General features: G+C 45.5%; 1 protein-coding gene across 2 annotated transcripts in view; it reads left to right on the forward strand.

Moving 5' to 3' along the window:
* LOC118773138 (transformation/transcription domain-associated protein) overlaps nucleotides 1–23,210 on the forward strand; it is a 94,811-nt gene that overhangs the window by 66,958 nt on the left and 4,643 nt on the right. For both annotated transcript variants that reach the window (XM_036521936.1, XM_036521927.1), the window contains 9 exons: nucleotides 2,885–3,046; nucleotides 5,992–6,082; nucleotides 6,386–6,585; nucleotides 8,097–8,358; nucleotides 14,392–14,617; nucleotides 15,073–15,290; nucleotides 17,956–18,140; nucleotides 18,434–18,637; nucleotides 21,735–21,929. In XM_036521936.1, coding sequence (XP_036377829.1) covers nucleotides 2,885–3,046; nucleotides 5,992–6,082; nucleotides 6,386–6,585; nucleotides 8,097–8,358; nucleotides 14,392–14,617; nucleotides 15,073–15,290; nucleotides 17,956–18,140; nucleotides 18,434–18,637; nucleotides 21,735–21,929 — 1,743 coding nt within the window. The remainder of the gene's footprint in view (nucleotides 1–2,884; nucleotides 3,047–5,991; nucleotides 6,083–6,385; nucleotides 6,586–8,096; nucleotides 8,359–14,391; nucleotides 14,618–15,072; nucleotides 15,291–17,955; nucleotides 18,141–18,433; nucleotides 18,638–21,734; nucleotides 21,930–23,210) is intronic.

Raw genomic sequence — 23,210 nt, forward strand, 5'->3', positions numbered from 1 at the left:
ATTATTTGGGTGGCGCAGTTGCTTGACGCTGCTTTGCTCCTGTTGGAATGCTTGCAGGCGATTTTCATCGGCTTGGTAGGACTGCAGAGCAGACGAAGTAGTGTTAAAGAGAAGAGTGGTGCAGAGCTCAGTGCGGTAGCTGAGTGGGTCGTTCAGTCACTCCCCCCCCCCCCCCCCCCCCACAGGCCCCCTTCACTCAGGAGACACGGGGTCATCCCAAACTAGTGACCTGTAAGGGGGTTTGTGATTACATGGATTACTAATCTGCACAAGCGCAGGGGCGAGATGTGGGTGTTCACCCCTCTCTTTACCCTCTCTCTGTTACTATAAATCCCCTACAGGAGTCGAATTGGATGCCTCCACTCTGAGGTTAAGAGCTTAATTCCACCCTGTCACTCCAATCCAACGAGCTCGATGCGAGCCGACCCCCTCTAACAATGAAACACTCGGATCAGTCAATCAGTGCACCTTGCTCTGATGTGCAGTCTATGGGGCAGGGGCAGTTTGCACTCAGGCACTGAAGTCCCAGCATACCAGCATCGTTGATAGAATCCCAGTTCAACTGATGCGGTTTTTCACCCTTTGGAACAACACACAATACAGTTTTATTTGCAATAATATAATACAACTGTCCTAAATCACCTTTTTATTCTGGGTATTTAAAAAATTGTCTCCACATACATTTTTGGGTTTTTCGATTTGTAAATTTCTAAAAGAAATGCCTTTTAATAACCACCTCAGACAATCAATTGATGTAAGAAATGTTCATATCATAACTGTTGATGTCGTCAGACGATGTAATCTCATATTCTCAGGAGTGTGGATGCTTTATAATCACAGATACATGCCACCCCTAATGGGCTGTAATGGCAAACAGCTGTACACAGAACACAGCCCTTAAAACCGCGAAGGCACTGTGCATGCTAGTGGTCATACAGAAAGACACACTGATGTGATCACCAAAAATTCTTCCCTCATAAATGAATTTAATATTCCAAAGCTGAGAAGCAAACAAGGAATCTAGGCCAATTCAGCTTCCCAGAGTTTCTCAAGACGTGCATACTAATAACTGAGCTTCCTAGCCTCAGCAGTACTATTATATTAACAGAGGCAGTGAATTGAAATGCACAAAATTTGCTGATGTACAACAGCTAGCTGTCCATGCTAGGTTGCTCACTGAGCAGTATGGTATTGTGAAGCTATGGTATGATATAAGAGGATTCCACAGGTCTTCAGAGCACCGAGCTAACATGATTATGATTTAAAAATTGTTCAAAACCACCTCCACAGCGAAGTCCAATAACCGCCTGTAGAATATAGCTTCAAACCATATTACGTGTGGATGTAAACTGAGAACATTCAGAGCTGTGTTTGAACACTTGGCATGGTTATAAAATGCTAGTGTGGAGAGAGCTTAAACGTATTTGGGGCCTAATACCTTTTCTTAGTCTGTATTTTTCCTGCAATACCGTAAATACACTGAGCGGTTATTATCCTGCGCAGCCAAAGAGAAACTATCGGTCGAAGAGAAGGTTATGGGTTAAATGTTTGTTTGGTAGAAAAGACAAACATGATCTGCTAAGGCATCTTACTGTGGAGTCTGCTGTGCATTAAGCACTGTGAAAAATAATTCTAGTAATTTCTTCTAATTTTCCTCAGGACCAGCGTTCGGTGAATGTGTTTGTGCACAAAAAGAGGCTTGTTTTTGCATATTTGGAGGGATGTCTGTGCAATTTACAGGTGATAAATGAGAATAGATGCCCGGTGATTACCCGTAATTACCCGCAAGCTGTGTGGCCTTGCCTGTTCACAGTGAGGGTCAAGGGTTAATGTCTCCATCAGTGTCTCAAGGGGATTGAGTGGTCACCTGTGAAAATCCTTCCCTGTCAGGCAGCTCCTCCCTACGACCAGTAGGAGGTGCTATAATACATACTTTCTCTGGAGAGGTCTGGACTGTGATGGAGAGGTTTCACTAATGTACCCTTCTTTGGCATCACATAATGCCTTGATGTAACAGTATGTCGGTTGTCTGCAGTACCAGTCAAACGTTTGGCCACAACTTTTATTCTTTATTTTTACTATTTCCCACAGTTTAGAGTAATAGTAAAGCCATCAAACCTATGAAATAACACAAATGGAATTATTCAGTGACCAAAAAAATGTTAAAACTATCAAAACTATCTTATAATTTAGATTCTTCAAAGCAGCCAAAAAGTATAAAAAGAATTTGTTCAGAAAAAGTTTAGACACACTATTTATATTAGTCTAAGAAACAGATTTCAAAGTGTTTGGTGTGTGCACACTTTTGACTGGTACTGTATAAGTATTTTTTTCACACATGTAATATACTTCAATATCATGATATGTGGTGTATTTTGCCCTTATCTCTCCCAACATTTAAGAGGCCACATGTACCCACAGCATTGGAACAGTGTTTGCAGTCAGAGTGGGGATGCTGCGGCTCAAGTGAAAGCAGCTGAACGAATTGGAAGAGTTTGATTGACACCCCTCTCCCCGAGATATGGATTTGCTAACACATTCTGGGCAGGAAATACTGCAGTGCACACGCGTGATAGGTGGCAAGGCACATTTGCGGTCAGCCAATAAATCAATCGGAAAGGAAGTTGTATCTGTTCTAATCCTCCTGTGGATATACATTCTCTACTCATTTACCCAATACTAACGTGCTAGCCTACTGCAGAAATTCAGTGTCAGGGGAAAAAACTAGGTAATGGGGAATTGTGTTGCGGCGAAGGTCATTTTTTTATGCTCCGGTTAATGAACGGCACAAGTACATTTGGAAAACGGAGCGAGAGGGTAGGTGAGAATTGGAATGGCAAATGTGGAGGCGCCTTGACCCGCTCTGTGTCTCTCTTGTTTGCAGGTGCTCTGGCTTCTCAGCTTCGACGACAAGAACACGCTGGCCGACGCGGTGGACAAGTACTGCATCGGCGTGCCGCCCATCCAGTGGCTGGCCTGGATCCCGCAGCTGCTCACCTGCCTGGTGGGGTCCGAGGGCAAGCCTCTGCTCAACCTCATCAGCCAGGTAAGCCGCCTAGAGGCGTCCGGCCCCTGGTGCGCTCGCCCTGTCCGTCCGTCCAGCCCGTCCGCCCCGTGCCCGCGTCGCGCTCCCACGCTGGTCACGCGAGCACGAGGGGACCGGGTCGGAACCTTGCTCCCATGATGCATTGCTGAGAATGGGTAAACCTGAGGCCTGTCTCTCAACCTTGCCTGTGTGCTTGTGATCGCGGGAGCCGGGGAGATGAAAACCTGACGTTTGCGGCCGTCCCTGCCCAGAGGCGGCGCCTGGAAGACATCACTTTGTTCCACCATGTATGGCGTGTAATTATTGTGCAGTTTTGACAGCTGTGTGCCTTGCTGTCGGGTGACTAATGGAGGGAGATGCAGCGGTCCCGTGGCGTGCCTGCCGTCGCCCCCTCTCTCTGCGTGTTGTCTTCTCCCCCTCACCTCCTCTCACTCTCTCCTGGCTTGTTTGCCACGACGCACCGCTGTCCCCGGCTCTCCGTCCGTCTGGTGGCGTCTCTGTATGCGCGCGCGCACACCAGAGCGTAATCAAGACAAATGTTCGGCGCTCATTCCCAAAGAGGCAGCTCTTAAGCGCATTCAATTTATCCAATTACGCATTCAGATGAGTTTCCTGCTCCGCGATGGCAATTTTATTTGCCTTCCTCTCTTTGGGAAGCCTCTTTATTTATTTATTTATTTATTTTTCCTGAGGAATTGTTATTAACTTAATATCAAACGGCTTCTTGCTGCTGGAATACAGCTTATAATTAAACGGGGGACTAATTTGCCTTCCTTAATAGAGTATTATTTCTGGGCAATTTAAAGCACTTGAACTTCAAAGAGCAGCCGGCGACGGCGAATGCCTCCTGCCCGCCCCAGAGAGAGTGAGAGGAGGCCCCCGTTTGCGGGCGCCTCAGAGACTGCGCACCTGAGAGGGGCTGCGGTCCTCCGCGCCTCTCCGAGCGCTGGGTAAACACGCTTCCCATGCAGATAATTTGCCAGTCTGTTATCCCGGGCAACTCCATGACGCCGTTCCATAATCGTTCTGTTTAATTTCTATTGTTCACGTGGGGTGGCGGTGCATCGCGGCAGGAGCGGCGAAGGTCGGGCCAACAGCGAGCGCTCGGAATGGACCAGAATGCGTCTGGTCTACAGGGGCGCAAGGCTTTGACACGTCAATGAGTCGTCCATGAACCGGCGCTGGCGGTTTGTCCGGCGGTGGCTTTTTGTCCAGATGGGCATGTGCGGCTGCCCACACATTCCGCTGCGTCCATCGCTAATAATCGTTCGGGATTGTTTATCGCAGCGGCTTTTTCTTTATCCTGCGCGCTTGAATAATTTATGTCCGCCCTGCTGGAGGGGAAGGCGGGATGTTTTAAAAACGAACTCTGAAATATTCATGAAGGTGAAGCCCCGGGGGCGTTTAGGAATAAGTCTGAAGTTAACAGAGAAACTAACACCCAGCATCACCCACCTCCACCCCCCCCCACCCCCCAAAAAAAAAAGTATGACGAGCCTCATCTCTAATTAAGATTGCGATTTACTCCTTTTTTTTCTCCCCCCAACCCCTTTGGTTTTTAATGCACCACTTAGCGGGCCGATGAAGCTGTGCATTAGCGCTCCCCTCAGCACTTTCCCCGTTAACCTCGGCCTTGACCAGAGGTGTCTCTTTACCCTTAAAGGCTGTTGCTCACGCTCCTATCAGCCGGGGAGGAGGGATCGCGTTTCCGCCTAATGGGTCCTCGCACCGCCGCGCCCCGAGACCCGAGAAGAGCTGTGGCCTGATTTAAGGACTCATCTGGGTCATTAAGGCCTCCTTTTCCGCCACTTATATTACTGTTTATCTCCCACAAAAATGCTATCTGGGCACTCGCATTGTGCTGGGCTCGGAGTAATGCAGTAACGGGATAAGTGGGGCTTGTAATTAGCTGTCCTGCTCGATGCCAGCCACGCATATGTCTCGCGCAGTTTCACAGATAAGGTAAAGGAGGTTGCAGGAAAGCAGCGTTTTCTCAGAAAAGGGGCATAAAGCTGTGAAACTAAGGCAGGCGCGCGGGGTTATCGGAGGGCAGCGGGCTTCGTTGCTCTGAAGCGTTGCGCTTTGATCTGCGTGTAAGTGCTTCTCTGTGACCCTCCAGCCTCTAGCACCAGGCCGGCGTTTTTCTTTTTCCTTTTTTTTTTTTTTTTTTTTTAATAACACCTGAGTAGACTGGTGGCTCAGCAAGTTAGCAGCTCAAGCCACCCAGACGTGTGTGGCTGTGAGGGTTTGTGTGACGGACCCGGTGTTGGGATAGAACTGCAGCTGGAGCGCTGCGCTCTGCCCGGCTTATCAAAGTAAAAGCCCTACATTATCTTTTTCTGGAGTGGGATGAGTTTGTCCTGACCCCGTGCAGACGAGGGTGAGGGGGGGGGTGCTTTGGGGCTCAGAAGCCGTCTATGGCAAAGAGCTGAACCTGTGACTGATGGGTTTATCTGAGCTACAGGGCCAATTAGCCTCTGCTAGCGGGCAGGGCTTGCTTGTTATGATTGTGGACTGTAATGGATGGCTATATAGGGCACAGTTATCCCGCTGATGGGAGGCTTCATCCAGGCGCTGCAGCTCACCTCCCCGCCCCCCCCCATCCCCTCCCGACTCCATTTCATCTGGGATTTGGCGGGGTCGCTGCGTCGGCTGACGCACACAAACTTCTCTTTAGGCTCCTGAATGTTTGTTTACACACAGAATAAGAGGTTTTCAGAGCTTCATCTGACTGTTTTTTGTTTTTTTACACTCTTTTTTTTTTTTTCTCAGGTGTTCCCTCTGGATTTTTAAGGCTGAATCAAAATGTATTTGTCTTTATTCGCTTTGTTTGTGAGATGCTACACCTGATTAAATCAGCTTTGTGTCATTGTTATCTCAAGGGCGTCGATTCTGTTGAACATTATTTTTTTTCAAACCCCTCCAAATGTTCACCTCTCTTATAGGTGGGGCGCGTGTACCCGCAAGCTGTGTACTTCCCCATCCGAACCCTGTACCTGACGCTTAAGATCGAGCAGAGGGAGCGCTACAAAAGTGGTAAGTTGCTGCTCTGCCTCACGGCGGCGCGTTTGTGAATACAGAATCAGCTCTCCTTCAGCTGTGTCCCTGAAGGGTACATTTGAGTGTGTGTACGTGTTTTGACAATAAAGAGAAATAAACTGATAGTCCCATATTATTGCATCACCACGCTCAACAGTCGGCGCTCCGACATATTTTGGAGTCAGCCGCCACTCTGAAGCCAGATGTGTGAAATTAAGCTGTACTGACAGCCGTTTTGAGAGTGAGTGTGAGCGAATGAGGCTGTGTCTCTCACTGCCCCCCCTTCCACGCTTCTTCCAGACTCGGGGCAGCAGCAGCCCAGCTCGGTGGGCGCCCAGCCCCACTCGGCCTCGGACCCGGGGCCCATCCGCGCCACGGCGCCCATGTGGCGCTGCAGCCGCATCATGCACATGCAGCGCGAGCTCCACCCCACCCTGCTGTCCTCGCTGGAGGGCATCGTGGATCAGATGGTGTGGTTCCGGGAGAACTGGCACGAGGAGGTGAGCTCCGAGGGGAGCGGGCTCGGATTCCGCGGCCCGGGTACAGGGCCCTCCCGCGTTTCGCCTCGTCTGTCAGAAAGCGGAGCGGGGGTCATGAATTAACAAAATGAAAGAAATGAGCGAGACGGGGGAAAAGCGGCGCCGACTACGCCGCGCTGCGGTATTAATAAAAAAGGAATAAGTGCGGTCACAGAGCTAACACCGTTTTACAATTTCCTGCACATTCACAGGGTGACTGTTTATCCGCGACATCACTTATTTCATATTTCCCCCCCAAATATACACATAAATCAAAATAGCTCTGCTTTCTTTAAAATCGCTCCCCGACCAGCACCCTTTTCCGCCTCGCTATCTCAGATGACTTGTTTGGCAGAAGTGAGGTGGCGGTGGGCACCCAAATTGGGTTCAGTGGTCCTGAAAAGTGTGTTTTGCTGTGATAGGGTTTAGTTTTGCACTGATGCTAATCAGCAGCTCCTAGGGGCAGGCTTGATTGATGGGTGCGGTGAGTGTGTAGGACTGAGCAGGGGGGGGAGAGACTGCTGTCAGACAGACTCGCACAGGCAGCTGTTCAACTCCCGGGCCCTGGGCTGGTGCCTGCCTCTCCCTGCTGGACCGCACCGAGGGGGGACGTTGACTGAACCAGCCAGGTGTAGATGAGTTTCTCAGGAGCTGGGGATGAAGGGCGAACGCCTGGTGTTCAGGGGATCTCTCTTCGCTGTGGAGCCTTGAGTGTGGTCCACTGCAGGCCCAGCTGCGTCCACCCCCCTGTAAGAGAGAGAGCCTGTTTACCGTGGCAAATGTCTTGCGCTTATGTGACAGGCAGTAGATAATGTAACATTTACAGTTACTGAGAATAAAGATACTTTTCCCATTCCAGATGCAGACTCAAATATTATACTCGCTCCTAAGGCTCACTGTCAGTCCTCTGGAGGACTCGTGTGGAAGTTGAACATGTAAAGTTGCATAGTGTTGAATCTGTGCCATGTTGAATTTGTTAGAAAGGTTTATCTCTGATGCGCCCTCCTTTGAAAGCTTACTCCTTTGTGGCAGTAAGATGCGTTCCTCCAGTCCACCCGAATACCAGTTGTTAAAGTACTGCGGCTGTGATTATAGTCTCTTAGAGATTCTGTCCTCTACATAAATAAGAACGCTGGTTGGTGTGGTTTCGTAGGTGACGTTTCCCTGTAATCTTATAGCAAGGTTTATGTAAGAATAACACTTAATGTACGTTTTTTTTAAAATGATGTCGATAAAGAGTTTAAAATGTATTGTGTTCACTAAAAGTTCAAAGAGAACATGCACTAGTCCATGTGTCCCCTCCCTACTGCTTTTGTCTGCTTCATTTTAATGCAGTTATTTTTGGGGTATTCTTCTGACAAGATGTTTAACAAGGTGCTACCTAGGTGTGGTTGTGAAAATGAGATTGTACACTGGGAGAAATGTGTCTTTCCTGATCTCCTCCCATTCGCTCTGTCCCCCCCCCCCCCCCGATTTCCCCTTCTGTCCCCCAGGTTTTGCGGCAGCTCCAGCAGGGCCTCGCCAAGTGCTACTCGGTGGCGTTTGAGAAAAGCGGGGCGGTCTCGGACGCCAAAATCACCCCCCACACCCTCAATTTTGTGAAGAAGCTGGTCAGCACTTTTGGGGTGGGGCTGGAAAACGTCTCCAATGTCTCCACCATGTTCTCCAGCGCCGCCTCGGAGTCCCTGGCCAGACGTGCCCAGGCCACAGCCCAGGACCCCGTCTTCCAGAAGATGAAGGGCCAGTTCACTACAGGTCAGTATCCATGCGCCACCGCCACTGGAGCAATCCTAATGTCCGTGCATCATCAGGTATATATTGTCCAATATGCGTAAATGTCTTACAAGACCTTTGAGACACTGAAGGTGGCCGGTCTGAATCTGATAGATGGACTGAGTCTAATGGCACGCTCCACAGTGTTCATTTTAGTAAGGATTGCCAGTCTTGAGGTTAAGATATGGACAGCAAACATGTCATGCATGGCATTGCTATGGTCATAAAGGCACATTAGGAATTTGCAGAAACGCACAAACTGATCAGGCTGGAGCATCAATCATCCGCACTGAGTCACAGTTATGTTCCCCTCCTCATAACCTATTAATTGACCCCAATTAGTATTTCTCCTGCTCCACCCAAATAATTAAGTGATCTCAGTGTTTCCTGGCTTTTTTATAGCCTGACAGCAGATCCTCCAGATAGAGGATAAGACAATAGAGGAAAAAGTCACGCTTTGCAGCTGGGTGGTTATTTTCATTGACTGTCATGGTTGTTTTTATTTTTGCTAGTTGCTGTTGTATCGTAGAAAAAAAGTGATTTAACTTACTGCCTTTCTTTTTGTAACTAGCTGTGTCAAGGACAGACAGAAATGTTTGTTTATTCCAAAAGAGGTGTATGTAAGGAAAACCATGAAAAGTGTCATAGCATCACCACCCCTCCTACCAGTGACAGTGTGTCTCTAGGGGAAGACTCCTCTGTTGTGGATAAATATGATCTGCAGTGGGTGTCTGGAACATCTGTTGAGGTTTGCAGTCCCATAGCTGAAGAATTTTGTGCATATTCAATGCTATGGCTAACCAGTTGCACTTTAGCCATACTGTCTAATATCTAAGCTAGCCAGTTAACTCAATAAGTAGTGCAGTGTATTAAAATGATTGATCATTTTGCTAACTAGCTAGCTAGTCAACTGTTTACGTACATCTACCTAGCTAACTTTTGTGATTGCTCACAAACATTTGTTCTTCCATAAAACAATCATAAAATTCTCTTCTATAGGTTTTTTTTTGGTTTATTTGGTCTTTTTTCTACCTTTATGCCAGATTCATTTTTCATGTAGTCTTCACACTAACTCCTCCATTTTGAATATAAATTGCTACTGCTAAAACTATTTTCAGGGATGTTTTGTCCGATAATTGCCTGACTGAACTTCAAATAAGTGCTCCAAGAACTCCATTTTAGCATCACAGTTGCTGGTTGGAAGACACCCCCAGCGTAGGTAAAGCCTCAGCAGGTAGAGAGAGCAGCTTTTATGGCTTTTTACTGCTTTGCCTTCTTGTAGAAATATTGCAGTTGCTGATGGGATTTTTGCCTGAATGCAGCACACTGCCTTGAAGCTTGACCTACATAGCAACTTCAGCATTGTGTCGAATGCAGTGTTCTCTTCCAGGCAGAACAGTTGTATTTCAGGAAATAATTGGGGTTTTGAACCATATGATTAAATTTAATGGGCGAAGGCTGCCTACCAAGGTTGAGGCTGTGTATGCTCGGCTGAGGTAGTGTTGATTGCATTGAAATTGCACAGCTGTGCGGAGGCCCCACCCACACCCCCGGTCCTTTAGCAGCGGTTATTTTTCCTGCGCCGCCTCTGAAGAAGTGGTCCTGACTGGTAACCCAGGGGCACCTTACATCTGAGCCGTCTGAGTGACACACGGAGGCCCACTAAGAGAGCTGTCGGTTATCCTTCTGTAGACTGTCAAACTGCCAGTGCAAATGATAACCAAAAGGCACTCAGGTCCAGGAGTTGCACAGTCGGCCGGTTGGTCATCGACTTACTGTGCGTCTTCTCTGCCAAAATGTCAGAGGAACGCGCTGTCAGGCATATGACTCTGCATATTTTTGACAAGAAATTTGGTTTTTCGGTTATGTGCTTGTGCAGCGAAAAGGATTTTTTTTTCCCCGCTTGACCAGTGTCCATCTGAGTTTCAGTGTTATGGAAAAGAGTGAACATGGGGGTCAGTGTAATAGTGCGGAGCATCTGATTACCAAAGCAATGTTCTCCTGCTCCCATGCCATCCATTATGAATGCATTATGATGATGTTCTGAGGAGAGGCTGACAGAACATCAATAAGTGTAATAAGAGAACCAGTAAGTAGCCAGCATTAGCCAAGGAAGAAAAAAAGTGTCACTGGCTTGGTTTCTCCTCCTCTCTTCTAAATTCCCACTTGTCTGTAGTCCATGTGTGAAATGAGTCCCCCCCCCCCCCCCCCCCCACACCATGAACATAACCTGCTGCTGTCTTTCTTTAGTTGTGAAAAGGTTTATTTCCCAACAGTGTGCTGAAAGTTGTATACAACAACGTCTTCATTCTGCCCCATGCTCCAGCCTCCTTCCCTCTCCCGTCCCCGCCTCCTCCCAGCCTAACTCCCACCGCCCCCCCTCTCCGTCTTCACCATCGTGTGTAGCCTAGATAACTTGATACCCCAAAAAATGGATATTGAACCGTCTCACGTCTCTGGAGGGAAGGCGAAATGCGTCGCCGGCCTCTGCAGGAGTGATGGGGTGGTGGGGAGATATGGATGTGTAGGTGCCAGCTGCCACAGCACGGAGAGGGTGGGGGACACGCAGACGCACTCGCAGACACAGTGGCCCTGGCACTCCCCAGCTGCTCTTTATGCAAATGGAGCGTTACAGTAAAGCCATCAGAGCCGTCAGTGCAGAACAAACATGGTTTACGTTGCGGCTCTGCGCCGGGGCAGCTCATTTCTCAACGCTGTGGCTCTTGCTTTTTCAAGGGATTTGTAAGGCTGGAAAACATCGATTTCTCCCCACATACATAATATTTGGCAAGGGAAGGCATTCGTCTACACATGCAAATCTAATCAAGGGGCGTGCTATTTGCATGCATTAACGTTTTTTTTTTAATGCATTTTGTCAAATAACATGTAGGGGGAGGCCTCTTGAAGGGTAATCCGGGTAGATGAAGCAACTCATTTTATTTGACGTCTTTTCAGACGTTTGATCATTTCAGTTTTGCTTTTTCTGATCAGTCATAAATGACAGGGAAGTCATGTAGTAGCACAAAACCTGTCAAGACAGTTCAAGCCATGTAAAAAAAGCCTGTAGAAGCAAATATGGCATTGCTACTGAAAGGATGCTCATGGTATATTGGGTTTGTAATAAATTTTATTTCATGGTTTGTCCTTCACTCACCAGACTGCGTTATGCCTCAGTTATTTACTCAAAATTAAGGACAAATAGTTACTGCTTGTTTGAATACATGGCTTCTGTCATCTTTTTGGTTACATGTGAAACAATATGTATCGTAACTTGTAGAGTAATTATAAGTTAAAGAGTTTATTGTAAATTGATACAGTGTTCATGAAGTAATGCTCATAATACATTATTCTTCAGCTGTTGAAAACTGAAATTTTCCATATTGACACTTTTTTTGCAACTGAATGCAAAAGGGACACTTAAAAAGACAGATTTGTATCTTACCACTGTCACTTGACATACCTAGTTGGGGTTTGAAATATGTGTAATGTTTTCAGGAAAAAAAAAGGTAATTAGTAATTTGAAAGTGAACCCCTGGGAAAGTCTTTAATTCCTGCCAAGCACATACCAGTAAATGTCCATTGCAGCCAGATTTATGAATGAACGGGGGAAATGCAAAGCCAGACTCTTTTCCTGGGTTTCCTTTTTGTCCAGAACTGAGCTGCCATTTCTCTGCCCTCAGAACCATCAGCACTTGCACCGGGGAGTGAGGAACCTGTGGTACCATATGCTGCTCAGGGCTAAGCTGTACTTATTCAGCCATTGCAGTGATGAAAACTGTGTGTGTGTGCGCGTGTGTGCGCGTGTGCGTGTGCGTGCGTGTGTGTGCGTGTGGAAAGCTGTACTCACTGGAGAGGCTCGCAAGTGGGGGGAGAAAGGAGATCTGGCGTATTTTTAGCGATGGGCCACCTCCACTCTCTGGGCATTATTAGATGGAGAAAACATTAGCTGCTCCAACGCTTTGCTCAGATTCACAGGTCAGAGAGTAAGGAGTTTGTTTTCTCCGCACTCTGGAACTCAACTCCCCAATGAACGGCCTGCACAGGAGCCAGAGACAACTTTAAAATAGCTTCCCCCCCCCCTCCTCCTCCTCCGTTACACAAAACAGGAAAACACCAGCAGCTCTTACACGGATGTTTGCAGTTGCACAAAAATACAGAGCCCCTTTATTATCGTTTGAAATGCTCTGATAATGAAAGACCAGTGATTAATGAAGAAAATGTAGCACTATTTTCATTTTTTCTCTTTTTTTTTTTTAATCTCAAACACCTTTTTCGCTGCTCCTTCAGAATTGCTTTGAAGCCACGGACAGCGGCGTACAAATCCCCATCTGAAATGATTTCATTTTCTCCGAGAGGTGAAAGGAGATTGTTTGCAGACTTCCCTCATGATAAGAAGGCCCCTTGTTGAATTTTTCCATCCGTACGGAAAGAGGCTGCGTTTCCGGCGCGCTACCTGATCGTTAATGACTTTGCCTTGCTCGGGGAGAGCGGGGCGGGGGTGGTGGGGTGGGGAAGGCATCACTTAAGGAGAATTGCTCATCAGAATGTCAAGCGGAGCATGTGACGTTCACTGGAGTGTTATGAAATGTGCATGGTGCTGAAAAGCCCGGGCCCCCTCGGTGCGCCGGGGTTGGGGAGCTCACGCTGGGCGTTGGAGAGGTTCGCGGGGAGCTCACAGCTGGCTTGTTGGGTGTGTGGTGCCTGTGTGACTGCTGTGCTGGAGAGGGTCTCTCCGCCCTCACACGGAAACAGCATGCGCGATGAGCTGTTTATATTGTGACTTTAAGAAAGTGCAGTTAGCGGTTCATCAAGGCTTGCAGGGCGAAGGCACGGCACACCATCAGTAGGTTAATGACTCGTCCTGACCTCCTGCCTCTGTGTTCCTTTGTGCACTTATCTGATGAGCTGTGTTTAATCTTGACTTGTGTAACGGCATATATAAATCTTTGTTTCTTTTTTAGTAGAGCTATCATTGTTAAGGTTTTAACTGGTTTGACGAATTAAAAATGTCTGTGTTTGCATTTTTAATTGTAGTTAATCACAGCTCCACGATTTGACCATTCTAAGCTATCATAGTCAATGCTGATCACGTTTGCATGGTATAAGTCTGACAGCAGTGCTTTGGTAATACCACATCTTGTCTCTGGTAGCATTGCACAAGAGCATAGTCTGACAGCATGCCGTAAACATGAATAAGTTTTGCCTAGCAATTTGACCATTAAATATGTGATAAAAATGAAATTTTTGATCATGACATTGCGTCATTTGGTGCTGTGATAGTTAAGCAAAGGCAGTACAAGGTTCCTTTGTTTCAGGAATGTATATACATGATTTATATTTAAATGAATGTAATATATATAATTTATGGAAGCCATGTTATGTGTATAGGGTGCACAGTATGCATTGAACAGGCTGTGCGCTTCCCGGTGGTATTGACTCAAAGGAAACTTTCCATTGACACTCAAGAGATTTCAGTTATTTAAGCCACATTTTCTCAAAATTCTGTACTTACTGGCTATTATGTGACCAGAAAACATGATTTGTCACTTCTGTGTCTCCAGTGTTGTTAATTTTCATAAGCCCTGCACACAGCCATTTTTCCTCTAATCGTGAAATGTTTCATGTTCATGGCTTTAGGCCTTGATAATGGTGCTCATAACCTGTTAGTCTGTCAGTTCTACATGGAAGCTATATTCTTGTATTCCTAGTTCTTAATTTAGATCACAAAAATAGTTGTGACTCACACACACCCTGCATGTTTGTAAATTGTTCTGGGTATGAGCGTTTGCTTAAAAAAAAATACATGTAAATGTATGTCAATACTAATGAATATACTGTACATTAATTATGCAGTCGTTTTTTTTAATGGACTAAAGCTGCGTATTTTGTATCAAAAATAACAGAGATTTAATCAGACCCGTATTTAATAAGTTCTGTTGATCATCTATTGATTTATTGATCAGCTGCAGGAATATAAAATAGTCTGTCCTTCATCTCTCCTTTTCCTGCCACCAGACTTTGATTTCAGTGTGCCAGGCTCCATGAAGCTGCATAACCTCATCTCCAAGCTGAAGAAGTGGATCAAGATCCTGGAGGCCAAGACCAAACAGCTGCCCAAGTTCTTCCTCATCGAGGAGAAGTGCCGCTTCCTCAGCAACTTCTCTGCCCAAACGGCGGAGGTGGAGATCCCCGGGGAGTTCCTGATGCCCAAACCCACTCACTACTACATCAAGATCGCCAGGTACTGCAGAGAAGTGTCCTCCTCCTGTTTTCAGTATGGTATGGGAATACACCTTATCTGGGGCATGCAGCTTCACTGCTTCTAGCACTCTGTAAATGTTAGTAGAACTTTCCAGAATGTGAATAATCCATTTTATCGTGACACTATGTTGTTTTCCAAATCGAATTACTGTCATTTCAGACTGAATGTTTGGGTGTAACGACCGTTTATGGTCTGGGAGTGTTGCTAGCCTCGTCTGACCCTGTTGCTCCTTAAATACACTCATGTCCTATTGTGCTGGAAGTCGCTCTGTATAAGAGCGTCTGCTAAATGCGTGTAATGTAATGTAGTGTCCAAAGTGGCACAGTGTTATGCTGAAAATTCGGTCAGAGGTGCTGAAATTGTGGTATCCTCAGAATATCATGGTGTGGCTGGAACCCTCTGAATGTCAGATGCTCTCGCGGTTGGTCCCCCAGGTTCATGCCCCGGGTGGAGATCGTGCAGAAGCACAACACGGCGGCCCGCCGGCTCTACATCCGCGGCCACAACGGGAAGATCTACCCCTACCTGGTGATGAACGACGCCTGCCTGACGGAGTCCCGGAGGGAGGAGCGTGTGCTGCAGCTCCTGCGCCTGCTCAACCCCTGCCTGGAGAAGAGGAAGGAGACCACCAAGAGGCACCTCTTCTTCACAGGTAATGCCCTGCAGAGGTGGAGGTCGGAGAGGGCGTCCGCTTCAGGGTTTCTCTCTCACTGTCCACACACACACACACACACACACACACACACACACACACACACACACACACACACACGATTTACTGCAGTGACCCTGAAACACCTTGTTGTTGCACCTTTCTGCAAACCCTTACCTCATTGTGTAAAATGTCTGTTTAGCATGACATTAAAATTCGTGTTTCCTGAACTTCGCTATATTAAGAGTCAATGCTTTAGTCTGCTTGGCGATATTGACTTTTGCTCATGCATATTTGAGTGTTGATGAGAAATAGAATGATACATTAGCGGGGAACAAAAGAAACGCAGAATGGCTCTGCCCACTCAGGACTTGAGGAGTTGAGTAGAGGATTTTTTTTGGGTTATTTTGAATTGCAGCTGAACCCGGCTGTAGGGCGTTCGGCAAGGGCGGCTTTGTTACACTGCCATGTGAGGGAGGCGGTTTGTGCTGAAGTCCACAGGTCTTGGCTGCTCTAAATGCGGTATTTGCATTCAGTTCTTTTTACAAAAGGCTGAGTGAGAAAAAGTAAAATTGAGGTCAGAAAGTGTTTGGAGTTTAGCAGCACGGGGAGTGGGGAAACAGTTGAGGCCAGAGTTTGAACGAAGCCGGGGAATCGCCACCTGCAAGGAAAGGAAAGGCCACAGTGAATAAAAGCAAGATGCCGGGTGGTGCCCGGGGGAGACGGGAAGAGAGATGAGATCTAAATTGTCTCCCCGTGACAGACTTATCAGTGTCGTAGCTCTTCCAGGTCAAAGTTCAAGGGCACCCAGCAAGGGAGCGGCGTGGCGCTGGGACTGTCTAGTCACTCCGTTGCTCCAGTGTTTCACATTCCCAGCTGGCCACCTGATTACATTGGCTGACCTTTCCCCTTCCCCTCAGGATCTCGCCGAGACAAGGAGAGCATTTATTTTTCCATCATTTAATGCACACTCGTCTCCTCGCATCTGAATTGTGATGTTCCACGTTCTGTTGTTTCCACATGGAGGGAAAAAAATGCAGGGAAAAAGGTCAGCGTACAAAAGTTAAATCGGAGCTGAAATCGCGCAAAAAAAGAGAAAAAAAAAAAACAAACATGAAAAGTTTGAGAGGATGACATGCTCATAGTAAGTCAGTGTCCTGTTAGCATTCAGTGCATGGTGATCACTCTAGTGTGCTTTGGCACTCTGAGACACCTATGAAGACAAGTACAAATGGAAGGTTAATGTCCCACATCCATCTCTGCTCACTAAAAGATTTGCTAGTTTGCTACTCCAGTAAATGCAGGCAAAATCCTGTACCTTCATAAATGCATGAATAAAAACGTGAATAAACCAATAAGTTCAGTAAATACGAGTATGTTTAATAAATGTTATCCAACAAATTATGAATACATACACAACAGTTAAAATACAAAGTATATCTTTATATTCATGTGACTCATACTACCAGAGCAACTATCAGTTAAACCTAGGGCAACAGAATGGCACCAAATAGGGACTTATGTGGCAATCCGTAGAAACTACAAATATAAATAGTGATTAAAACTGAACTGGTTAAACTATATAGTGTTTTAAAGATAAATCTAAACAGAATAAAAAGCAATCTTAAATGTCAAAGATACTTTGCCTGGTGAATTCAGGTAACTTTAAGTGCTAAAAAATGAAGTGACAGTTTTGAGATTTGGTGAAATTGACTGTACATGTGCTTGTGAATGGAATGAGCAGAAGCAAAGACATTACATCATAGTCCACAGTCCAATTTTAAAATTGGAGTTTAGCATGTGTGACTTGTCATTCTACATGACTTGTACCATTTTCTCATTTTAAAAGTTTGTTGGTAGTTGTTGTCTAGGGTTGAGTTGAGACAGCTCTTAAAAAAAAAGAACTGTTTCACCCTTCTGCAGTTTGGGATCTGTGCAGTTATAGTGATGTCCACGCACACATTGGCCAATTTGATGAAATGTCACGCTGACCCGCGGTGCGGGAGGCCTTTGTTCATCCTGATGGAAGTGTCAGGGCCCGATGGTCACACCTCCTGGCCCCTGAATGGGGCTTCATTTCCTGGGAGATCAGAGGGCTGTGGGGATCCTAGCGCACTGAAAATTGGCACATGGGCCTGTGTTGACTCAGTTTGATTGTCTGAGTCGCTCAAAGGCATTTTCTCTGCTTTTTTTTTTTTTTCTTTTGCATACACGAGAGATTGCTCCGCACAGATGTTTGCCCATTCATTGTTTCCTGGAATTTATTGGTTTGATAAAGAATAAAATGAGTTGGGGATTTTGTGTTCCTTGTCTTGTCTGCTCTTTGATGAAATGGTTATATTGAAATTTGTGAGCCTGTGTAAATGTTCAGACGTGTCTTATTATGTCGTGTATGTGAAGGCAATTTCTTTTAAGTGGGAACCGATGTTCATTCAAAAGAAGAAATACAATCTGTTCAGTGTAATTTTTGTAATTGAGGTTCAAATCAAACACCGCAAAAGGAGGGTGTTGAATGTTTTTCAGGAGTACTCGGCAAAGGAATTTTAATTTGTTTAACTGTGTCTGTACCTCGGTTTCGTAAACTTAAGAAACATCGTTATTTACTCCGTAAATTCACCGAATTATGTCTGGAACTCGACCGCGTGTCTCTCTCTCTCCCCTCTAGTGCCCAGAGTTGTGGCGGTGTCCCCTCAGATGCGGCTGGTGGAGGACAACCCCTCCTCACTCTCTCTGGTGGAAATCTACAAGCAGCGCTGCGCCAAGAAGGGCATCGAGCATGATAACCCCATCTCACGCTACTATGACCGGCTGGCTACGGTGCAGGCCAGGGGGACCCAAGCCAGCCATCAGGTAGGCCATCCTGCTGCAGCAGTTCCTCCGACTGCTGCTGGAAGCAGAACATGATGTCACCGCGAATAAGCAACACGGCGGTCTGATGGGTCCAAAAGGCTCTTAAACTTTGAGCGCGCTCAGCACCCCGTTTGCCAAAAAGATTATCACTTCATTAAGAGCTGGATCGGCTCCTGTTTGACTCAAGGTGGTGATTCATCCTGTTGAGTTAACAGGGAGGTGCTTTTGGGTCTGAAATCTTTATTAGCTGCCAGCGTGAAACAAGCAACCTGTAACTGTGTCTGGTCTGGCAGGTGTTGCGCGACATCCTTAAGGAAGTGCAGGGGAACATGGTTCCCCGCAGCATGCTGAAGGAGTGGGCCCTGCACACCTTCCCCAACGCCACCGACTACTGGACCTTCCGCAAGATGTTCACCATCCAGCTGGCCCTCATCGGGCTGGCCGAGTTCATGCTTCACCTGAACCGCCTCAACCCGGAGATGCTGCAAATCGCCCAGGTATAGAGCCCACCTTCTCCTCTGGCCACGCCTCCTTGTGGCCACTGTACACGGGCTTTCAGTCGTCACAGTGAATCAGTCGTCAGTATTTTTGTCATTATATATGTATTTAATTATATTCAATAATATTTCCGTATATATACTATATACGGAAATATTATTCCGTCAACACATTTTTAGACCCGGTTCATAGGAAGACCCAGAATACTTCAGACATAAACTGCATTTTTATGACTGGTTTAGAGATATATTTAGTGCATACAGTGTTCAGTGCATTTATTCCATGTGAGGCTGCTGTTTGACTGAGATTGCTGTCACAATGATGATTATTCAGTATGGGCATGGTCCCAGGTGCCTTGCGAGAACATTAATTGTAAGCCTACAGTATGCACCACTCCCTAGCAGCGCCGAACTGAATATCGCTGTCTGGGCCTAATTGCTGCACTGCCTCTATCATAAAGCTGTTTTGTTGGCAGAAATATTTGATTGCTCTCCAGCAACCTTAAAGGGTTCAATTAAAGGGATTGACTGTAGCTGATAGTATCTGAAACGACTGCCCTGCAGCGGAGCGCTAGCAGTGGTTCGGGGGCAGGAGCTGCATTTAAAAGTTATTATTCAAAATGATTGTGTCAAACAAACGCTCTCCCTGTGATCCTAATCTGGCTTTGCTGACAGGGATTACTGTGGAGAGCAGTGGGCAGCTGGGAGGGAGCATTAAGCCCTTCTCTGTCTGTTCCACTCTGCAGATCCCATTAGCCACAGGCAGATTACAGTAGGAGCCAGGAAGCACTTGCTGCTGTGTATTTACACATCAAAAAAAATAACACAAGTTCTCTGAAATATCCTATTTATTTGTGTTTGTTTGTTTTTTCCTTTTGTTTGCGCTGGTTTTTTTTTTTTTTTTTTGTTCCCCCCTTGGGTTATTGTTTGTCTCCTTTTCCTCCTTGGGAATTTTTTTTTTTTTTTTGCTCTTTTTATACACATTTTATTGTTTCACTTTGTGATTTCCGTAGTATATGTTTATACAAAGCGGTTCCCTTTCTTGTCCTTTGTTTTGTCTGTTCTGCAGCTTAACCCAGAAAATGTTTACTTTTGGGTGGAACAAAATGTGACGGTTATTAAAAAAAGTTAGGCATAAAAACAATGAAAATCAAGGCGCTGCATAGATGCACTTAGATTGGGGCAAATGGCACAGCTGTACACTCCCCACTGAGCTGTTCACTCGGGGATGCCTCACTGTGCACCAGCCTGATACTCTCAAGGATCCCATGCAGTGATTTACTGTTCTTAAAGAATACAGCATGACCTGCAGCCCGACTAATGACTGCCAGCTGGCTACTGAAAGCACCCATTTCACTCTGACGAGATGGGAGACTACAGCGATAATTGCACTTAAAACTTAAATGTGCCTGAATACTGTGCGGATGTCTCAATAAAAAATGAGCTAATTCTGCCGCGGAACAGCCAAAATGCATTTAATGTAGGCCACAAGCGGAAAATAATTTGAAAGATACGAGAACCATTTTGGATTTGTTCAAGTAAACTATTTCATTTAACACAGCAATATTGATAAACATGACCAGCAGAGGTCTTTTGATAGTTCGAACTGTTTGTGGGCAAGTGGCAGTTGCCTCAAATATTAAAGCATGACAAATGGATAAGTTAAATAAGTGAAATTGTATTTTAAATAATCAAAAATACTTAAGGTATAAAAGGTGTGCAGATCTAGGCTATGCAGTCACTCTGGTTTGGCTATTATTTTATAAATGCCCTTACGCAGTTCCAAGGTCAAATCAGTTGTTTTTGTATCACACCTGTTTCCTGGTTGCCTTTTCCAAAAAAAAAAAAAAAAAAAAAAGTCTACATTTAATCTGTTGACATTTTAGCTGTTCACTATATTTACTGTACGAGCAGCCCTTTGCTATTTCCCAGTCCTGCTTAGTTTGGGATGCACTGAATAGGTCAGTGAGAGCAGGACTGGTGCCACATAGGATAGACTTGGATTGTTTAGGCCCATTGAGTTTTGTGGTTATGCTGGTCTGGAACAGTACATTACAATCCACAATGCATTTGTGTCTGTCCAAATGGCAGGGTGCTTTCCCCCCCCACCCAAACGTCCCACCAGTGTCTGTGAAAAAGAAATCATGAATGTGAACACTACTCAGTAGTTTTTCCAGGGAAAATGCAATATACTCTATATTGCTGACATTCTTTGCTGCTGCTTGTAGCACACACTGAAAAGATGGATGCTGTTCAGTGAGTTTTTCATTCCATGAATTAGCTTTATTTGGGTATCTGTCAGCCGAAATGGACAGGTATAACATGCAAGAAAGGATTTGACACACAGAACACAAAAGTAAGATATAAATTTTGAATATGCATTTAAACGCACATTTCATTTCTGTAGGGCACACATAAACCCGTGTAGTCAGTTGGGCTGTATCTGTGATCAGAACATTTCCCAGCAGTCTGCACAGCCTGAATTTTCTCATATGCTTCTCCTCAGCTGCTGAGGAATAATGTTCAGTATTGTGGCGGCGGTGGAGTGGAACGAGGGGTTGGTGTTGTGGTGTTAGCATTCACGGCATTACCCTCAATCTAGAACATGCAGGGAGCTTATCTGAGCTTCCTTAGGTATCGTCTAACCCTAGAAGCTGAAGGCCATCGTTGAGGGAAAAATTGAATTAAACATGTTTCTATAAAGCTGTCAGAACTGCACACCTTCCCCCAAATAACACCTTATCTCTTCTGAATTGCTGTACTCACCCCTTGCTTTTTTACACATAAATGCAGACGAGGCCATGCCATGTATTCACACCTCTCTTGACTGGCTCTAAAATGGAAGGGGAAATTGAAGATTATGTGTGTACTGGTCAGGGGAGTTTAACCTTTTTGGTTGCGGGCTGTTGATGAATTGAAACGTCTGTTTGGAGGAAAGTGCTTGTTTTCACCAGACAGCAAAGCAGCCAACTCACACATTCTGCATGCTATCTGGGGTTTGCCAAAGAACATGTGAAATTGTCATTTACCAGATGGAGTTGGTTTCAGTGGCTGTGTGTGTAGGCCAGGTCTTTACAGTCGTTTTCACTTTTGACAGGACACCGGGAAGCTCAATGTTTCATATTTCCGCTTCGACATCAACGACGCCACTGGCGACCTGGACGCTAATCGGCCCGTTCCCTTTCGCCTGACTCCGAATATTTCGGAGTTCCTGACCACCATCGGTGTCTCGGGGCCCCTCACTGCCTCCATGATCGCGGTGGCCCGCTGCTTTGCTCAGCCCAACTTCAAGGTACAGTAGATCAAATTGTTCGTAGTGTTAACTCCCTCCTGGAAACAGGTTTTCTCTGTCACTTAGTGTTGAAAATACTGTGTTTCTTAGCAAAGTGAGAGCACAGATATTTGGGTGAGAATAATGTTTTGCAGTTGCCTCCAGTATCCAATAGTGCATCTTTTAACAACATCCTATGAGGGTAGCAATGAGATTTTTGTAAATTTTTTTGCCAGATTTGTGACCGATATCTAATACCTTGCTTGAATGGCTTAGAGACATACTGTGTGTGTGACCTTGGTTCAGAAAGCTGACTCTTACAAATCAGATTACAAAGAGAGTTTGTGCATATATGCTTTTTACATGCCATGTACATGGACATGGTAATGGAGTTGACATGGGTTATTTATAAACATTTTTTGATTAAAGTCAGCATTTTATTTATTTTTCCTTCATAAATATATGATTTAAGTCACATCTTATTTTTTCCTGTTCGGAAAATAATACATTTCTCGGTTCAAGTAGATTATTTTGTATTTTATTTGCATTTGTCCTCAGATGGCTGAGCTGGAATTAGTATATGCTGTACACACTGAATACTGATATTTTGTAGGATTATGTTTTTTTTTATTTATTTTTTGCTGCAACTAAAGGAAGTACTTCTCTCATAGACACTGAGTTTGAAACTGAAGGAAGGACCTGTGTCTTATAGACACTTTAATTCTGCTTCATATGAATTTAATGGTTCTGTGATGCCAAAATCCAACAGTACGTAAATATTGACACCTACAGAGCCACAGTTCTGTCTTTGCTCCAACAATTGTAAGCACCCTCTATCGCTATGGAGACAGTGCTCCCAAGAGACACGCTGCATGCTGGAAAGGAAGTGATTTTTGTGTCGGTCCTACAAAATTAGATCTACCTTCTCTTCCAGACAAGATTGAGAGTTCTAATTAGGAATTAACTTTTTTTGCCAAAGTGGAAGGTTTTTTTTCCCCCCCCATAAGCCTCATAAGCCTTGATGGCACGTAATAGTCCTCGATAACAAATTAAAAGAAAAAAAAGCAACACCACAGTGCCTGATGAGAATGTCTGCATTTCACAGTCTAATGCGTGTTTACTTAACATTGTAAAATGGAGAATGCCAGAGTTCTGTGAAGCTCAGCGTAGAGCAGCAAATTTTGCAGTAATTCAGCTTCCTGGAAGAGGACCAGTTAAAAGATCAAGCGGCCTCAAGGGGTATCATTGCTGAGGTAATGCCTGTCTTAATGAGAGGAAGGATTAGAGAGAGGCTAAAACAAG

Source organism: Megalops cyprinoides, chromosome 1, assembly GCF_013368585.1.
Source record: "Megalops cyprinoides isolate fMegCyp1 chromosome 1, fMegCyp1.pri, whole genome shotgun sequence".
NCBI lineage: Eukaryota > Metazoa > Chordata > Actinopteri > Elopiformes > Megalopidae > Megalops > Megalops cyprinoides.